At 35.7% G+C, this 14,552-nt stretch overlaps 1 protein-coding gene across 1 annotated transcript in view; it reads left to right on the forward strand.

Moving 5' to 3' along the window:
- Nucleotides 1-1,044: 1,044 nt before the first annotated feature.
- Nucleotides 1,045-14,552, forward strand: part of LOC134246464 (protein virilizer homolog) — a 25,387-nt gene continuing 11,879 nt past the window's right edge. Inside the window, exons 1-24 of the mRNA XM_062728830.1 lie at nucleotides 1,045-1,113; nucleotides 4,509-4,621; nucleotides 4,987-5,073; nucleotides 5,302-5,350; nucleotides 5,521-5,656; nucleotides 5,871-6,498; nucleotides 7,495-7,549; nucleotides 7,799-7,868; nucleotides 8,018-8,157; nucleotides 8,245-8,322; nucleotides 8,425-8,502; nucleotides 8,698-8,843; nucleotides 8,985-9,064; nucleotides 9,626-9,786; nucleotides 9,977-9,992; nucleotides 10,112-10,209; nucleotides 12,025-12,113; nucleotides 12,242-12,404; nucleotides 12,550-12,647; nucleotides 12,755-12,929; nucleotides 13,029-13,143; nucleotides 13,277-13,426; nucleotides 14,218-14,313; nucleotides 14,514-14,552. The exon at nucleotides 14,514-14,552 is cut by the window's right edge and continues 135 nt beyond it. Coding sequence (XP_062584814.1) covers nucleotides 1,045-1,113; nucleotides 4,509-4,621; nucleotides 4,987-5,073; nucleotides 5,302-5,350; nucleotides 5,521-5,656; nucleotides 5,871-6,498; nucleotides 7,495-7,549; nucleotides 7,799-7,868; nucleotides 8,018-8,157; nucleotides 8,245-8,322; nucleotides 8,425-8,502; nucleotides 8,698-8,843; nucleotides 8,985-9,064; nucleotides 9,626-9,786; nucleotides 9,977-9,992; nucleotides 10,112-10,209; nucleotides 12,025-12,113; nucleotides 12,242-12,404; nucleotides 12,550-12,647; nucleotides 12,755-12,929; nucleotides 13,029-13,143; nucleotides 13,277-13,426; nucleotides 14,218-14,313; nucleotides 14,514-14,552 — 2,929 coding nt within the window. The remainder of the gene's footprint in view (nucleotides 1,114-4,508; nucleotides 4,622-4,986; nucleotides 5,074-5,301; nucleotides 5,351-5,520; nucleotides 5,657-5,870; nucleotides 6,499-7,494; nucleotides 7,550-7,798; nucleotides 7,869-8,017; nucleotides 8,158-8,244; nucleotides 8,323-8,424; nucleotides 8,503-8,697; nucleotides 8,844-8,984; nucleotides 9,065-9,625; nucleotides 9,787-9,976; nucleotides 9,993-10,111; nucleotides 10,210-12,024; nucleotides 12,114-12,241; nucleotides 12,405-12,549; nucleotides 12,648-12,754; nucleotides 12,930-13,028; nucleotides 13,144-13,276; nucleotides 13,427-14,217; nucleotides 14,314-14,513) is intronic.

Here is a 14,552-nt window from a genome sequence, read left to right on the forward strand (position 1 = left end):
ACACCATGACTTAAAAAAAAATAGTATACGAAAAGTTGTCAGACAATTTGGGGGCCGCAAATGAAAGAAACCCTATATAGTTCTTTGTATACTTTGATATGTTAAGGTAATAAGCTTATTTAAATATTTAGTGGTGAAAAAAATATTCTTTATCAATTTCGTGGAACGAAATAATTATTCACTAAGAGAGTTTAATTAGCAATGCTGCAATTGTTCATATAGAAATAAAAGCGATTATTTTTTATGATATATCTCTATTAATTAACGAGTCGCTTTTTTTTTAATTCATGCCAAAAAGACTGAGACACCATCAAGGAATATGCTGATCTCTTCAATTAATAAAGAACCTAAATATACTATGCTTGCGAAGATTGGTGACTTGTAAAAAATGTTTAAAAAATAAATTGTCATTTGTCTTGGCATAAAACCATTTTTCGTGCGAGTCAACGCGGTTAAATCTAATACAAAGAGTAACCTTAAAATCTCCAGAAGATAAGTGCCAAGCACCGATATGCCACTGTACTGTGAAATATAAAACAAGGAAATGGCAAAGGACAGCCTCATAGACACTCTAAATACTGAAAACGGATATGAAATTTACAAAGTAAAAATTCAAACACATGACATTAATTTATTCCTTCTTGTAAAGAGTACAGCGTTAACATTTCAACAACTCTCCCTTCTCTTTTCTGTCCCGTGCGCGGAGTTCGTATATTTTGGCCCTGGTTTGCGACGATGCGTAATTTGCAGAGTGATTCTTAAAAAGTACCGTAAAAGTTTTTTGGCTTGTCAAGATTTTTTTTTGGACTGAAATTGGACCCCCTGAAAAAAATTTCTTGATCCGCACCTGTGTTCTATTTTATATGACATGGTTGCATGCCAGTATATTTGGAGAATCGAAATGAAATCTAAATGATTTACATATATTAAATAATAATATTATATTGCTGAAAAAAAATTCCCATCGGCGGTCCAGTGTGCATTTTCTAATATTCCGGATCTTAATGTTCTATGCTATTGGTTCTGAGTTTTAATTTTTCAATCATGGCTGACACCGGGCAGAAAGAGCTGGAACTGTTGTTTTTTGATACATTTTCGCATGAAAATGCCGAGGTTTGTGATATATAATATTTGTTTTATACACATATACCATTTTCCTGATAGAACATAGGTAGCGGTTCTTATAACACGTTTTTTCTAGAGATATGCACACCTAAAACCTAGTTTCACTTTGAAAACGTGGGTCACACCACTGTGACAATGGAATGAGTATTAACTATTTTTGCCATCATATCTTTAAATAAGAAATGAAATATATATTTTCAAAATATGTAAAGATCGAAAAACATTGGATGAAATGAACATTTCTGATTCCTATACAAAGAATTTTATTAAATAAAGCAAGTTTTATATCTGTATCTGTATTGTTACATCACAGTAACCCCATTGGGCTTTGATGTGACGGATAGAGGGCGCTTTAGTCGCGAAGATGTTCTATCGCCGACTTAAAGCTTTCTTGCTTTGGGGCGCGGACCGCTTTCTCTTCCAGGTGGTTCCAGTCTACAGCTGTGCGTACAAAGAATGAATTCTTCAGTTGGTCTGTCTTTGTATCAAGTATCTCAACTGCACGGCTGTTATTCCTGATCCTATTACTTATAATATTTGTCGCTTGATAGTCCTCGTACACTTTCGGTCTGATGTTTCTTTTCGGTTTTTGGAATTTTATATATTGGTCTGGTTTAATAGCTGGTATCTGCCCCTCAACCACTTTGTAAAAAAAAGATTAGACGTTGTTGTTGGCGTCTGGTTTGTAATAAGGGAAGGTCAAGATCTTTAAGCATCTTTGTCATTGTACCCTCTTCCCTTGATTTATAGTCTTTGGTTATGAATCTTGCGCCTCTTCTTTGGATGGATTCTAATTTTGTTGATTCTTGTTTGGTGTATGGATCCCAGATGACAGCTCCATACTCCATTATGGATCTTACTAGTGCTATATATGCAATCTTTCTACATTCCCTTGGACAGTGTTGTAAGTTCCTTCTTAGGAAGCCTAGGGTGGAGTTGGCTTTATTTGAGATGTTGTTTATATGTTCTTTCCATTTCAGGTCTTCTTGTATTTGTAGTCCTAAGTAGGGATTTGATGCCACTTGTTCTAAGTTGTGGTTCTCAAGGGTGTATTGGCTGTTTATTTTTCTACGTATGCTTAGTACATAGCATTTTTTTGCGTTAAATCTCATACCCCAGTCAGATTGATCTTTGGGTGATTTAATTTCCCTGTACAAAAGGCAGTCGTCGGCAAAAAGCCTAACTGAAGATTTTACTGCGTCAGGGAGATCATTTATATGGCAGAGAAAAAGTATGGGTCCAAGTACTGTTCCCTGTGGTACCCCGGATTCCACGCTAGTGTCGTCTGAGTATTCCCCATCTAACTGGACTCTCATTGTCCTTTTTGTTATTAAGTTTGTTAACCAGTCATGGATTTCTCCTCTTATCCCGTATTGATTGAGTTTGTGTAGGAGTCTATCATGGGGAACAGTGTCGAATGCTTTCGAGAAATCCAGGATTGCTACGTCTACTTGGTGACCCTTGTCGTAGGATAGTAACATGTCGTGTAGTAACATGTCGTGTATGGTTATAGCGAGTTGGGTTTCGCAGGAATATCCGGACCTGAAGCCGTGGTTCAAGGATGTTAATATTTTGTTGCATTCCAAATGTTTCATCATTTGTCGACATATGATATGCTTTAGTAGCTTGCAGGGTACTGATGTTAAGGAGACTGGTCTGTAGTTTTCAGCTGCGTGTCTATCCCCTTTTTTGAAGATACACGATATGTTTGCGCTGAGCCAGTCTTTTGGTAATTCCCCTGTATCTAGTGATTTTTGGTATATAATCGACAATAATGGTGCTATTTGGTCTGCACATTGTTTCAGGACTCTGTTTGGGATGTTATCGGGTCCGGCTGCTTTTGATGGATTGATGTTTTTAAGCAGTTTTGCCACGCCTTCTTCTCTGATGGTGATTCTTTTTATTCCTGTTTTTAGGTTGATGTTTGTCGAGGGCATTGTTTTTACTTTCCCCTTTGTGAAGACTGATGAAAATTGTCTTAGAAGGATCTTTGCTTTTTCTTTGCTGTCATTGATTAAATGCCCTTTATCTTTTAGGGTGCTACTCTGATGTTATCTTGTTTGCGAGATTTAACATATTTCCAGAATGGTTTCGAGTTGTTCTTATCCATGCCTTCCAGGATTGCTGTATTTTTGTAGTTCCATTCTGCTTTCCTGATTTGTCTTTTGCATTCTTTTTGGTGGTGTTTATAGTTTGTCCATGACCCTGTTCTTTTTGCTTGGTTGTACAGGTTTTGTTTCTTCTTGATCATCTTTTTGATTTTGTGGTTGATCCATGGGAGCCTATTGTTGGATTTTATCATTTTTGTTGGTACGTTATTTTTTAGGCTGTTGAATAGGATGGTTTTGAATGTTTGCCACATATTCTCGACGTCTTTATTGTTCGTATCCAGATCAATCAGTAGGTCTTTTGTTTCTCCAAGGTCTTTGTTTAGTCCTTCCCAATTCGCCTTTGACCATATGTATACTGTCCGAGGGTTTTGTTTCTGGTAAAACGGCTTTGTATCTAGGTCGGTAATGACTATTGCATGATCCGAGATGCCTGGGATTACAGAAGATGATTTGACTAGGGAGGGGTTTGTTGTGAAGACCAGATCCAGGTTGTTGTTTTTCCTAGTGTTTTCCCTTTGAATTTGGGTTAACCCCGCTTGAGATGTGACATCTACCAGTGAGCTCTGTACCTCTTTGTCCGTTGCGTTTCTTTTGAGTCCTAAATTGTCCCATAGTATGTCTGGGCAGTTGAAATCGCCAGCTAGAATGATGTTACTTTGGCCATCTTCTGAAATTAATTTGAATGATTTCTCTAATTCATCTACAATGTTGATGTTTCTGCGAGGCATGTAGAATGCACCTATTAATAGGTCTTTTGCGTTTTTTAGTTTGATTTTTATCCAGTCAATCTCACATGCTGTTACATACTGAGGTTTTTCCGTGGCTATTATGTCTTTGTTGACTAGTATGAATACTCCTCCTCCCAATGTGCCCCTGTCATTTCGGAAGGACGCGTAATTTTCTGGAAAGATTTCTGATGATTTGATGGCGTCCTTTGTGGGGTTTTTCCCTGGTTTTATTCCCTTTAGCCAGGATTCTGTCCCGATTACAATGTCCAAGACATTTTTATAAATTTCCTTCTAAACAATGACCAGATCTAAATTTTAAGAAATAATAATAAACTCCTCTTTTTGCTACTTAGTTTTAAATAAACGCAGAAGTAAGGAAAAAACAATAATAAAATGCAAATGCAGGCACAGCAACAATCAATTTATACCTAAGTATATGTTAATTACTTCCTGCATGCAAACTTTGCATGTTTGAGAGTGAGTCTAGATGTACATTTTATTGTTTGCACAAACAAGACAACTTTCAATGTGTATCAATTTGTAGGAGCTAAATCTGGACCTTGTCCAGTTCCCTAGACCTGTGTTGATCCAGGAAGTGAGAATTATCCCTCTGCAGACCAGAGTCCAGGCTGATGTCCCAGGAGGTGTTAGACTAGGGTCAGTGAGACATTAATTCTGATAGATTCCTTGTCACCCTGGTAAGAGAAATAAATCTTACTGGAATGAGTGACTACTGACAAGTATTCCTTTACAATGTAGTCAAGTAAAATGCCATTTTCTGACATTTCCCCCCACGAGGTATGCTAAAATTATGTTTTTTTTAATAAATAAATAAGGCTTCACTCAAAAATCAGCATTCAAGCAAAAATTTAAAATCAGCATTCAAGCAAAATTTTGGAACATAGGTATGCTGAACCCCAAGTGTATTAAAAAATGTTTACATTTTGTGTATGTGTGTGTGTTTTAAGAGAGAAAAACAAGTGGAATTAAAGAAAAGATAAATATGTTTGATTGATTTGTAGAGCAACAAACCCATCCTCATTTGCACTGGAGCTGTATGTAAATAATTTGAACAGACCTAATGCTGCCACATTTGAGAAGTTAGGAGTGTAAGTGAAGCTTTGTAGATCTTCTTAGTGAAACTGATTTAGTTGTGCTCAAGTCTTGCATAAAGTTTTATCTTGATCTTATGACAGGCAAACTAGAATTTGATGATCACAAAATAATTATGAAGAGATATCTTCTAATGACTGGAAAATTATGAATTATTCTATTTACTGGTATGCACAAAATCATATTTATCATATTTACTTTTACATGTACTTTAATACTTTCAGGATAAATTACAAAGAAAATGTGGATATTCAGATGAAAACAGATGCAGAGGTTTGTGTATATTTCATGTAAAATCTAAATTAAATTTTTATGTCCTTTCCTATTTGTCTAGGAGTTGGATTTTTGGAAGTCCAGAAATGATGCTTTGCAACATCTATTGTAAATTGAATCCATGATAGTATTAAACCTTAATCAAAAGTGGATTTTAATTTTTCCAAAAGGTTCCTACAGATGGACTGATTCTAAAGGGATGGTATAACACTCTGACTGTGGCTATTTATGGGTCACTGACTGTGGTCAAACCAGAGACTGAGTCCCCTCCACCCCCACCTCCCCCTCAGCCCAGAGTCAAACTGCGTAAGTGTGTCTCTGTCTTAATTTCCATTGTCTACTAATTAATCTAAGGCAATGGTGTACATTGCTCTCATCAAAGTTTTACCGAAAATATACCAGTAGTATAAAGTATTATGATCTTAATAAAAGTTATGTTAAAGATTTATTGTTACAAATGTTCCTAACAGTATGGAAAAGATATTTCAAAACTAATATTTCATTATTTTTAAAAATTTAGCTGTTGATGTGAGAGGAAGCCAGGCTTCAGAACCACCTAGTCGACCAGAATGGGAGCCACCACGCCAAGGGACCAAACCCCAGCAGCAGCACCCACTGGACTATATTAACCAACAGGTACAGGCTGCACAGGCAGCTGCCCAAGCTGCTCAGGCTCACATACCACCCTCCCAAGGCATCCCTCCCTCTCAGGGTATCATGGCACCAGGGATACTCCAGCCAGGGGTACCTCCCCCATCTAAATCAGATATGTACCCAGATCAGTATCACCAGCAGCCTCAGCACAGGCCTGACTTCATGGCCAGCCCTAACAAAGGTCTGGAACCAAGGGAAGGCCATTACGACCCAAGAGGAGAGCCAAGACCAGGAAAAGATGGACAGTTTGGAGGGAAACCTTACGAGGAGCAAGATTATAGAGGAGGCAGCAGAGAAAGAGAAACTTCTAGAGACAGAGATGTGAGAAGGGAATGTGATAGGGAACATAAACAGAAAGAATGGGAGAGATTCAGAGAGAGGGAAAGAGAACGCTCAAGGGAGAAGGAAAGAGAATTCAAAGAAGGTGAAACTAGAGACTATCCAAGAAGTCCTTCTAGAAGGAGGTCATGGTCAAGATCACAATCCAGATCGAGGTCTAGGTCAAGGTTCAAGGTCACCAAAAGGCTTCACTACCAAGTTATAAGTGTCACCAAGGAGATCAGTGATCAAAATATACATTCTGGTCAAATTTTTGTATCACCTCAAACAAAATTCAGGTCACCTCATCAGAATAAGGTGAAATTAGATAAATATTCCAGAAATGGTTTTGTCTAGGTCAAGGTCATACACACCAGAAAGACAGAATATTTGTTTAACCCTAGATCACCGATGCAAGTGGAAGCCACTGTCAAGTATCTAAAAAGTATTATGACTTAATAAAAGTTATATTAAAGGTTTCACCCCAGTTCAAGACATTCCTAACCACACAGGAAGAAGGTATTTCAAAGCTAAGTACTTAAAAAATTTATAAAAATGTATGTGTAAATTTATGTGAGAGGAATCCAGGCTTTCTCACTGAACCATTTATTCAGATAATGTATAAATGGTTGATTTAATACCAAATTTTGTATTTACATGTACATGGTAAATTAACCAGACAAGTATTAATTGTAATAATTCCTCTATGCCCTGTGTCATTTTTAGGTGGTATCATGAGGTTGGAGATGACACACTGTTTGAGCCCCCCACATCTAAATGCAGTATGATACCCAGATCAGGATGAACTTCAGCAGTTTGCGAGTTTTCATGGCCAGCCCTATAAAAGCATAGTTAGAGATATAAAATACATGGTTACTGTCTTGAAATATAGAGCCAAGGCCAGGAAAAGAAAACAGTGATGGAGGGAAACCTTACGAGGAGCAAGATTATAGAGGAGGCAGCAGAGAAATGGAAACTTCTAGCAACCAAATTTTACATTTGAATGTCCAAGGGAACAATATTTCAGAAAGATTGGGAGAGATCTCAGAGAGAAAACTAGAATGCCATGGGTATACATTGCAATATACATGATGTCACAATGCTTTTGAAATCGGAAGACATGCAAGAAGGCTTTAGAAGGAGGCAGTGTCCGGATCACAATCCAGATCGAGGTCTAGGTCATATTCAAGGTCACCAAGAAGAACACCTTCAAGATCACCACGAAATTTCACAGATTACTATTTATATTAGGTTTTTCAGGATTTCCAGAGACTATGAGAGCACCTCATCGGGATGATGAACCCCAGAGAAGGTCAAGGTCACCAATTTACAGGTATAATTGATACAAGGGCATTAGATTTATTTCAGGTCATACACAAGAAAACAGATCCTGGCTTAATTTCTGTTTTGATGTAAAATGAATCCTTTATCCCCCATTTCAACTTTGAGGAAATTGATGAATCCGCCTTTTCCCAGACATATTCAGATCCTTTCACCCCAGTTCAAGGAGAGCCTTCCCCCACACAGGAAGAAATCATGGAAGCAGGCAAGTACTTAAAAAATACTATAAATGCATTTATGTGTAAATTTACCTGGAATCTAAGCTTTCTCACTGATCACAATTTATTCAGATAATGTATAAATGGTTGATTTAATACCAAATTTTGTATTTACATGTACATGTAAATTTACCAGATTTAAGTATTAATTGTAATAATTGCCTCTATGCCCTGTGTCTATTTTTAGGTGAGGTGATAGATGAGGTTGGAGATGACACACTGTTTGAGCCCCTGTCACCTGATGCAGTAGGATACTCAGATCAGGATGAACTTCAGGTTTGCAGGGTTTGAGTATCAAGTACTCATAAAAAACATAGTTGGAGAAGAAATTTCACAGGATTTACTATTTTTATTATTTTCCAGGATGTTGACAGAGACTATGAGAGCATATCATCAGGTGATGAACTGCCCAACATGGATGAACTTGATCCTGATTTACAGGTATAAATGATACAAGGGCATTGTTTATTTCAGTCTCATTAAGACAAAACAATTCTTCTTGATTTCTGTTTTAATGTAAAATGAATGGGTTTATAATTTCAGGACTTTGAGGAAATTGATGAATCCTGCACTTTTCCTACAATATTCAATCCTTTCACCAAGGAATGTACCCCTCTACAGGTGGGTTAATGATAATAATGAAATAATTTTACTGAGGATAAAAAACAAAACCCATAGATAAAAAAAACATAGCTCAGTGAAATTTCTTTAATGAATTCAACATTTTTCTAAAGTGGACATCATTAGTTACTGATCGTCACAATGCTCATATGAAAGAAGTCACTGAAACAAATATACTAAACTATTGTTTTACAGACCTTCCCAGATGTGACTTTGACAGATTATGAAGTAGAGAAACAAAAGCTAGAGAATGGCCCAGACAGTCAGACGGAGTGTCCTCCAGAGGCCAAGGTCATTCTGTCTGTGATTGACCAGTTCCTGGGAGCTGACCACCGTGATAAGTAAGTCTCAACACATTCATTTCTTCAGACAGTCCATGATAAAAGACTTCACTTTTTTTTTTTAAAAGTTTTTAGCAACAAGGTTATATTTAGGTAGATTTAATCCTAACAGCTTCATGATATAAATACATTTGATTGTAGATGGATTATTGTACTGGAAGAACTCCCAGCAAATTTTGCCAAGGGTTTATCTTGGTTGCTTGTAAAAGAAAACAAGAAAGGTAATTAATTCAAATCCTTGTATATCTTTTACTTATATTTATGCTATATGAAAGGTAAATAAATTCATAGAAATGTAAACCAAAATCTCTTTTAAAAAAAGGATTTGACCAAAATCACTGAATTGTAAAATATAGTATATATTAAATTAAAATACAGTATAATGAGATTAATGCTTGGGCCAGGTTAAACACCAGTAGTGATGCAGTGAAATCATCTTCCCATCTTTACTACCACGTGAAGTTCACTATTAGTCATCGATAGATATATCATTCTTAAGGTCAATTTAGATGGCAATCTTCAAAACATGTTGTAATTTACCAATATGTTATATTGTGTAAGGATGGTTATCCACAGTAGAGATAATCATATATTATTGTTAATTTTCAAGTAAACCAAAGTTTTGTTATCTGAAACATATTGTCTTGATTTTTTCTAACTGGGAGATGAGATTATCACTTGGTCTTTAGCAACTAGGCTACTGACATTTGGATTAATGAAATGCTAGCAGTAGATTTCATTTTGAGACACCACATCACAGTAACCCTATATTTATTATACAGATGTAGTGGAAACATTGATCAACTGGATGCTGGAGGGACTGGATGAAGAGAAAGCCATGAACCAACCAGAAGGAGCATTCAAAGTCCGCCATCTTAAGATGGGCATCACATTGGCAGGTGCTCTCTGTTCATGTGACCCAGACCTTTGTGTTCAAACTCTGGTAAATTTCTCTTGTACTTCTTTAAATTCTTTGATAACCAGTATACTGATATCCAGAGAAAATGTACTTGTTTTATGTAAACATTGCACTGATGTCATCTAATCATTTTACTAATGATTTTTAGCTCACCTCAAAGATGAAATGGAAACTTAGTGTTAATATTTGCTTATGTTTATATTCTATTTTTAAGGCAAGAGGAGTCCCGGGTTAAGGTCAAGTTTTGCTGAGAATTTTCTTTTAAGTACCTATGTCCTATAAAAGTACAAATTGGAAGATGCCTAGTGTGTTTCATTGTACCACAAACTTTATAGATGGCAATTTACAGAGGAATGCCAGGTTAATGTTTTTCAGAAGGACATCAAAGTGGAAGGTGAACAGGAAACTGATTTCCAAAGAATTCTCAACTTGATGCTGGGGAAACAGGTAAATTACCGTAATTTTCGGGTTATAGGTCGACCTACATTTTCCGGTTGAGTGAACAGGTAAAAGTTTTTGGTGTAGGTTTCATTTCGAATTCAACCTTTATAAGGCTCAATGTTGACCAAAAATGCCCCAAAATCAATAAAATTTACGTAAATTTCAGAGCAAATCTGTGCCACTTTTATAACTATTTTCATTATTTTATGCAGAAAAATTAATGCCTAGGTAAACAATAAAATATTTGTTCTATAGCTTTCTTACAAAATAAATTCCATTAAATGTCCGTTGATGACAAAGGAAAAAACTGTGCTTCATCAAGTTAATAATTCCTCAACGTGTTATCCATTGGCCATCATGCGGTAGCCATCTTGTGAAGTTAGGAAGTCGCTATCGTTTACTAAATGTAAAACCGCAACCGTATCAAAATTTAAAATACGGAAAATTTTTCAAGATCACAAGTGTAGTGTTTTACCATTAATTAGTAGATTGATAAATTGAAATAGAATTAATTTTTTTATTGTAAAAGTCTTATATTTATTTTAATGTAAAATGAGTGAAATATATTGTTGCCAGTCAATTCCTAAAAATTGTTTTGAAAGATAGTTTGAAGTTTTACAAGCAATTATGGAAATATACATGCGGATGATAAAAAATTAATTTTATTGATATGGAGTTTTATGAGCAAAGAATTAGTAATAAATGCAGGTTACAGAAATATGATTTAAGAAAGAAATATAATTTTAACTGATATTATAAGGTTTATTAAAAGCTTCTCCGTACACAAGAAGTACACTGAATTACCGCTATACAAAGATTGGCTTTTAACGAATTTTAATTTCCACAGATAAAAGGATTTACACTGTGTACATGCAAAGGTTTCAACACCTGTGTTGGTTTAATACCCGCAGGGCATGATTAGCAAATCCACGTGCCGTTATAGGGTATTAGTGTTACGCATCATTGAATAAACAAAGCCATGAAATTCATAATGGCTGTCAAATTGTGGATGTACCGGTACTCTCAATTAAATTTATAAATTAAACTTACAGCGTGGTAATATTATTTTATATTCTTTACTGTTGCTTTATATATACATTAAAAGTTCGGTTGCGGGTTTTAGCAAAAACTATAAGGCTTAATAAATGTAAAATGGCAAACTTGCACAAATGCTGCACCGGTAAATAACTAACTGAATGAACTATATTAGGAATGTGTCCAAGTTTTCATGAAGAAGAATTAGTTTAAATTTTTTATGTAGGTCTATTTCAAAGTATAGATTAAAATAAGAAACATTTTACGTGTTATTTTTGCCTCTGGTTTAACAACAGTATGAAACTTTGGAGGCATTGAACAGGCAAGTTGCCTTAAAAAAAGTAGTAACACAATTCAAAGAAGTTTTAATCATTTTTTTAAAAACTTTATTTAAATGCTGTACTCATTAAAATACCTGTTTGATATTTGCATATGTTTATATTCATGTAAGGGAATTGACCGGTAATAATAGAGGTTTACCTGTTCTGATACGTTGTATCTGCCTAAAATCTTGTGAGAGGGAAACAAAGCCTCGTCCTATATAGTAAGTTCATACAGTGGCTGCTAGGATTTTTCAAAAATTAAGGCTGAAAATGAGCCTTTCGACCTATATACCCCATCGACCTATAACCCGAAAATTATGGTATCTCATTAGAGGAGAAATCCATTTTATTTTGCATAAAGTGATTATTAGGAATATAATATTCAACGTACATAATTATGTTACAGAAGTATGAATGAAATAAAGGTGCAGTGTATAAAAAATTATGGTTTATTTTTTTTCAGAACATAAGAGTTATTGTAGCTTTAACAGCATTTGTAAGGAAGATCAACACATTGGAGTTACTTCAGAAGATGAATACAGAAGTGAAAAGGTGTGCTTTACAAAAATCTTGTAAGGGAAACAGAAATCCCTAGAAGTCATAAGAGAAAAAGAAATTTTAAAATGTATTTTCAAGAAAAAGCTGTGTAATATTTTATGTACCAGTGTATCCTTTTTTAGTGTAATGGAAGCCACACCCCCAGAGGAGAAGAGAGATGAGGGCACGGACCAGGAGATGGAGCCACTGTCTGATGAAGGGGTCATCAGCGAGGTCACAGTAGAAAATGTCATATCTTACATTAAGGAAGTCACCAAGCTGTTCAGGATTGCTCCTCACATTATTGTAAGTCATATTTTATTTACCATATTTACTAAGATCAAGAAAATATGGTGTGTATATACCTGATATTTTGTATATTTTAGTGTTTTCATAGTTGTTATTTTTTTTTTCACTTTTGTTTGTTATGGCATTGTTATTTCTCTCAAAGGCCCAGCCAAGCAGGAGTTTGCCAGGAAAGGCCATGTTTACCAAGAGACCACCTGCCATTGACCCCTACCCTGGTCTATACAACATTGCCCAGTACTGGTAAGTCATCTCTTATTAGAAAGATCAGCATACTAAAGCTGGAAATAGCTTGTTATAATAACTAATTACTCTTTATGTATAATAAAACACATGAATCTTTATTTCAGTGGTACCCTGGACTGCTTGTTCCATTTGTTGTCCAATCCCTTGACCTTTGGCCATCCCCAGCTGTTTGCAGTCATACAGGAGTGTGTGCGATCTCTTCTCCAGACCCAGCATGGCCTCAAGTTCTTATTCTCCAGGATTGACACTACCAATGGCATTATAAAGTGCCTGTTACAGGTAAGGTCTTTGTAAATTGTTTACATTTCATCTATTTGTCCTTTGGGATTCCTGTGGGATTGAGCTGATTAGGTTTCACGGTTGGACGATTTTTTATAGGATGACGGTCAGGATGATGGGGAGGAGAACCCTATACAACACCTCGGGGCGGAGATGGTCATGTACCTGAAAACTCTCCAGTGTATTGACGAAATCAGAAGTTTCCAGGCCAGAGGTGGGTCATCTATCATTTTCCTTAAAAGTTTAATTCTCCCTGTATAAAATTGCAGTTTATGGTATGTATCCTTTCATACAAAATTCTGTTATTGTCCAACAGAGATTTATTTGAATTTTTCTTGTTCTTTCAGCTCCAGGTGAACAAGAGAATGCAGACATTATTCCCACGTTACATGAGCTGTACACAATTACCTTCACTCCTCAGGGACGCCAGGCAGTCATTGATGTCATCTGTATGGAGAAAAATCTAGAGACATTGCTGCAGTTAGTGGAAAAGAAAGGTAAATCATTTATCTGGAACTTCATAGAATTTAGACACAAAGTCATGCTTGATCTTATTTGATTTATTTGTAATAACATGCAGTTTTATGATTGTCATAGTCCTATCTCTAACAGCTTCCTTGTTATCTTAAAACTTAAAAATGTCTTCAGCAAAACTCGATTATAAGGAAGTCACGGGGATCTATGAAATTACTTTGCTCTATCCGTAATTCGTTATAACCGTATAAGAAATTCATTAAATTTATATAGCTGGGGATCAAAGATGACTTCGCTATATCCGTAAATTCACAATATCCATGTTCGTACTAAATGAGTTTTGCTGTAATTATAAGTCATACAAAGATGGGCATGGGTGATAAACATGTTGATAGTTTGATGGTTAAAATTTTTTTTTATTCTGAAGGGGGGATGTCAAATTACAGAAATATTTACTACTGTATAGCATTTTTTTTTAGCATGGTGTTAATTTGGGCTTATTTTGGTGTTTTGATGGTAGCCCAATAAAATTTCAATCGCTAAAATATTCAGTACTCTTCTTAGTGTTCATCTGCAAAGGACTGAAACCCTGTGGCCACTAAAATTATTGGCATACCTTTTAGGAGGCAAAACGCCAAATTTTACAAATTTATTGAAAACCCGCTATACAGTATCACATCTTGATTTCCACCAATAGACCCAAACACCCTCCCCTCTTTACACACCACACACACACACATAAACACACTTTCATTTATTTAGAAAGCCCTTTAATAACAACAATTGCAATAAATTATGATCCCATTGATTACAGGAGAGGAGGATAAGGATAAGAGGAAGAAGTCTGTGGTGGTTGCCTACGCTATCTCTGTTATACTGACCACCATTAGAACTTTAATGGATAATGTCTGTTTTTCTTATGTCACCAAAGAAAAGAATTTTATAAATGAAATTGTTCTTTGTGGCTATTATTTCACTTGATAGGAGGGTAAGTCACTCAGCTGTTCTATACCAATCAATCTGACAAATACAGTCAAATCTGTATTTAGTGACCTATCAAAGCAATGTATATTTTCTGTTGTTACTGGCATACTTTCCTGACTGTCAAAGTTATCAAATGTGTTCTTGTAGACTTCAGTAGCAAGCTGT

The sequence above is a fragment of the Saccostrea cucullata genome, unplaced genomic scaffold (assembly GCF_032062105.1).
Source record: "Saccostrea cucullata isolate Sc308-1 unplaced genomic scaffold, CSIRO_AGI_Scuc_v1 ctg2, whole genome shotgun sequence".
Taxonomy (NCBI): domain Eukaryota; kingdom Metazoa; phylum Mollusca; class Bivalvia; order Ostreida; family Ostreidae; genus Saccostrea; species Saccostrea cuccullata.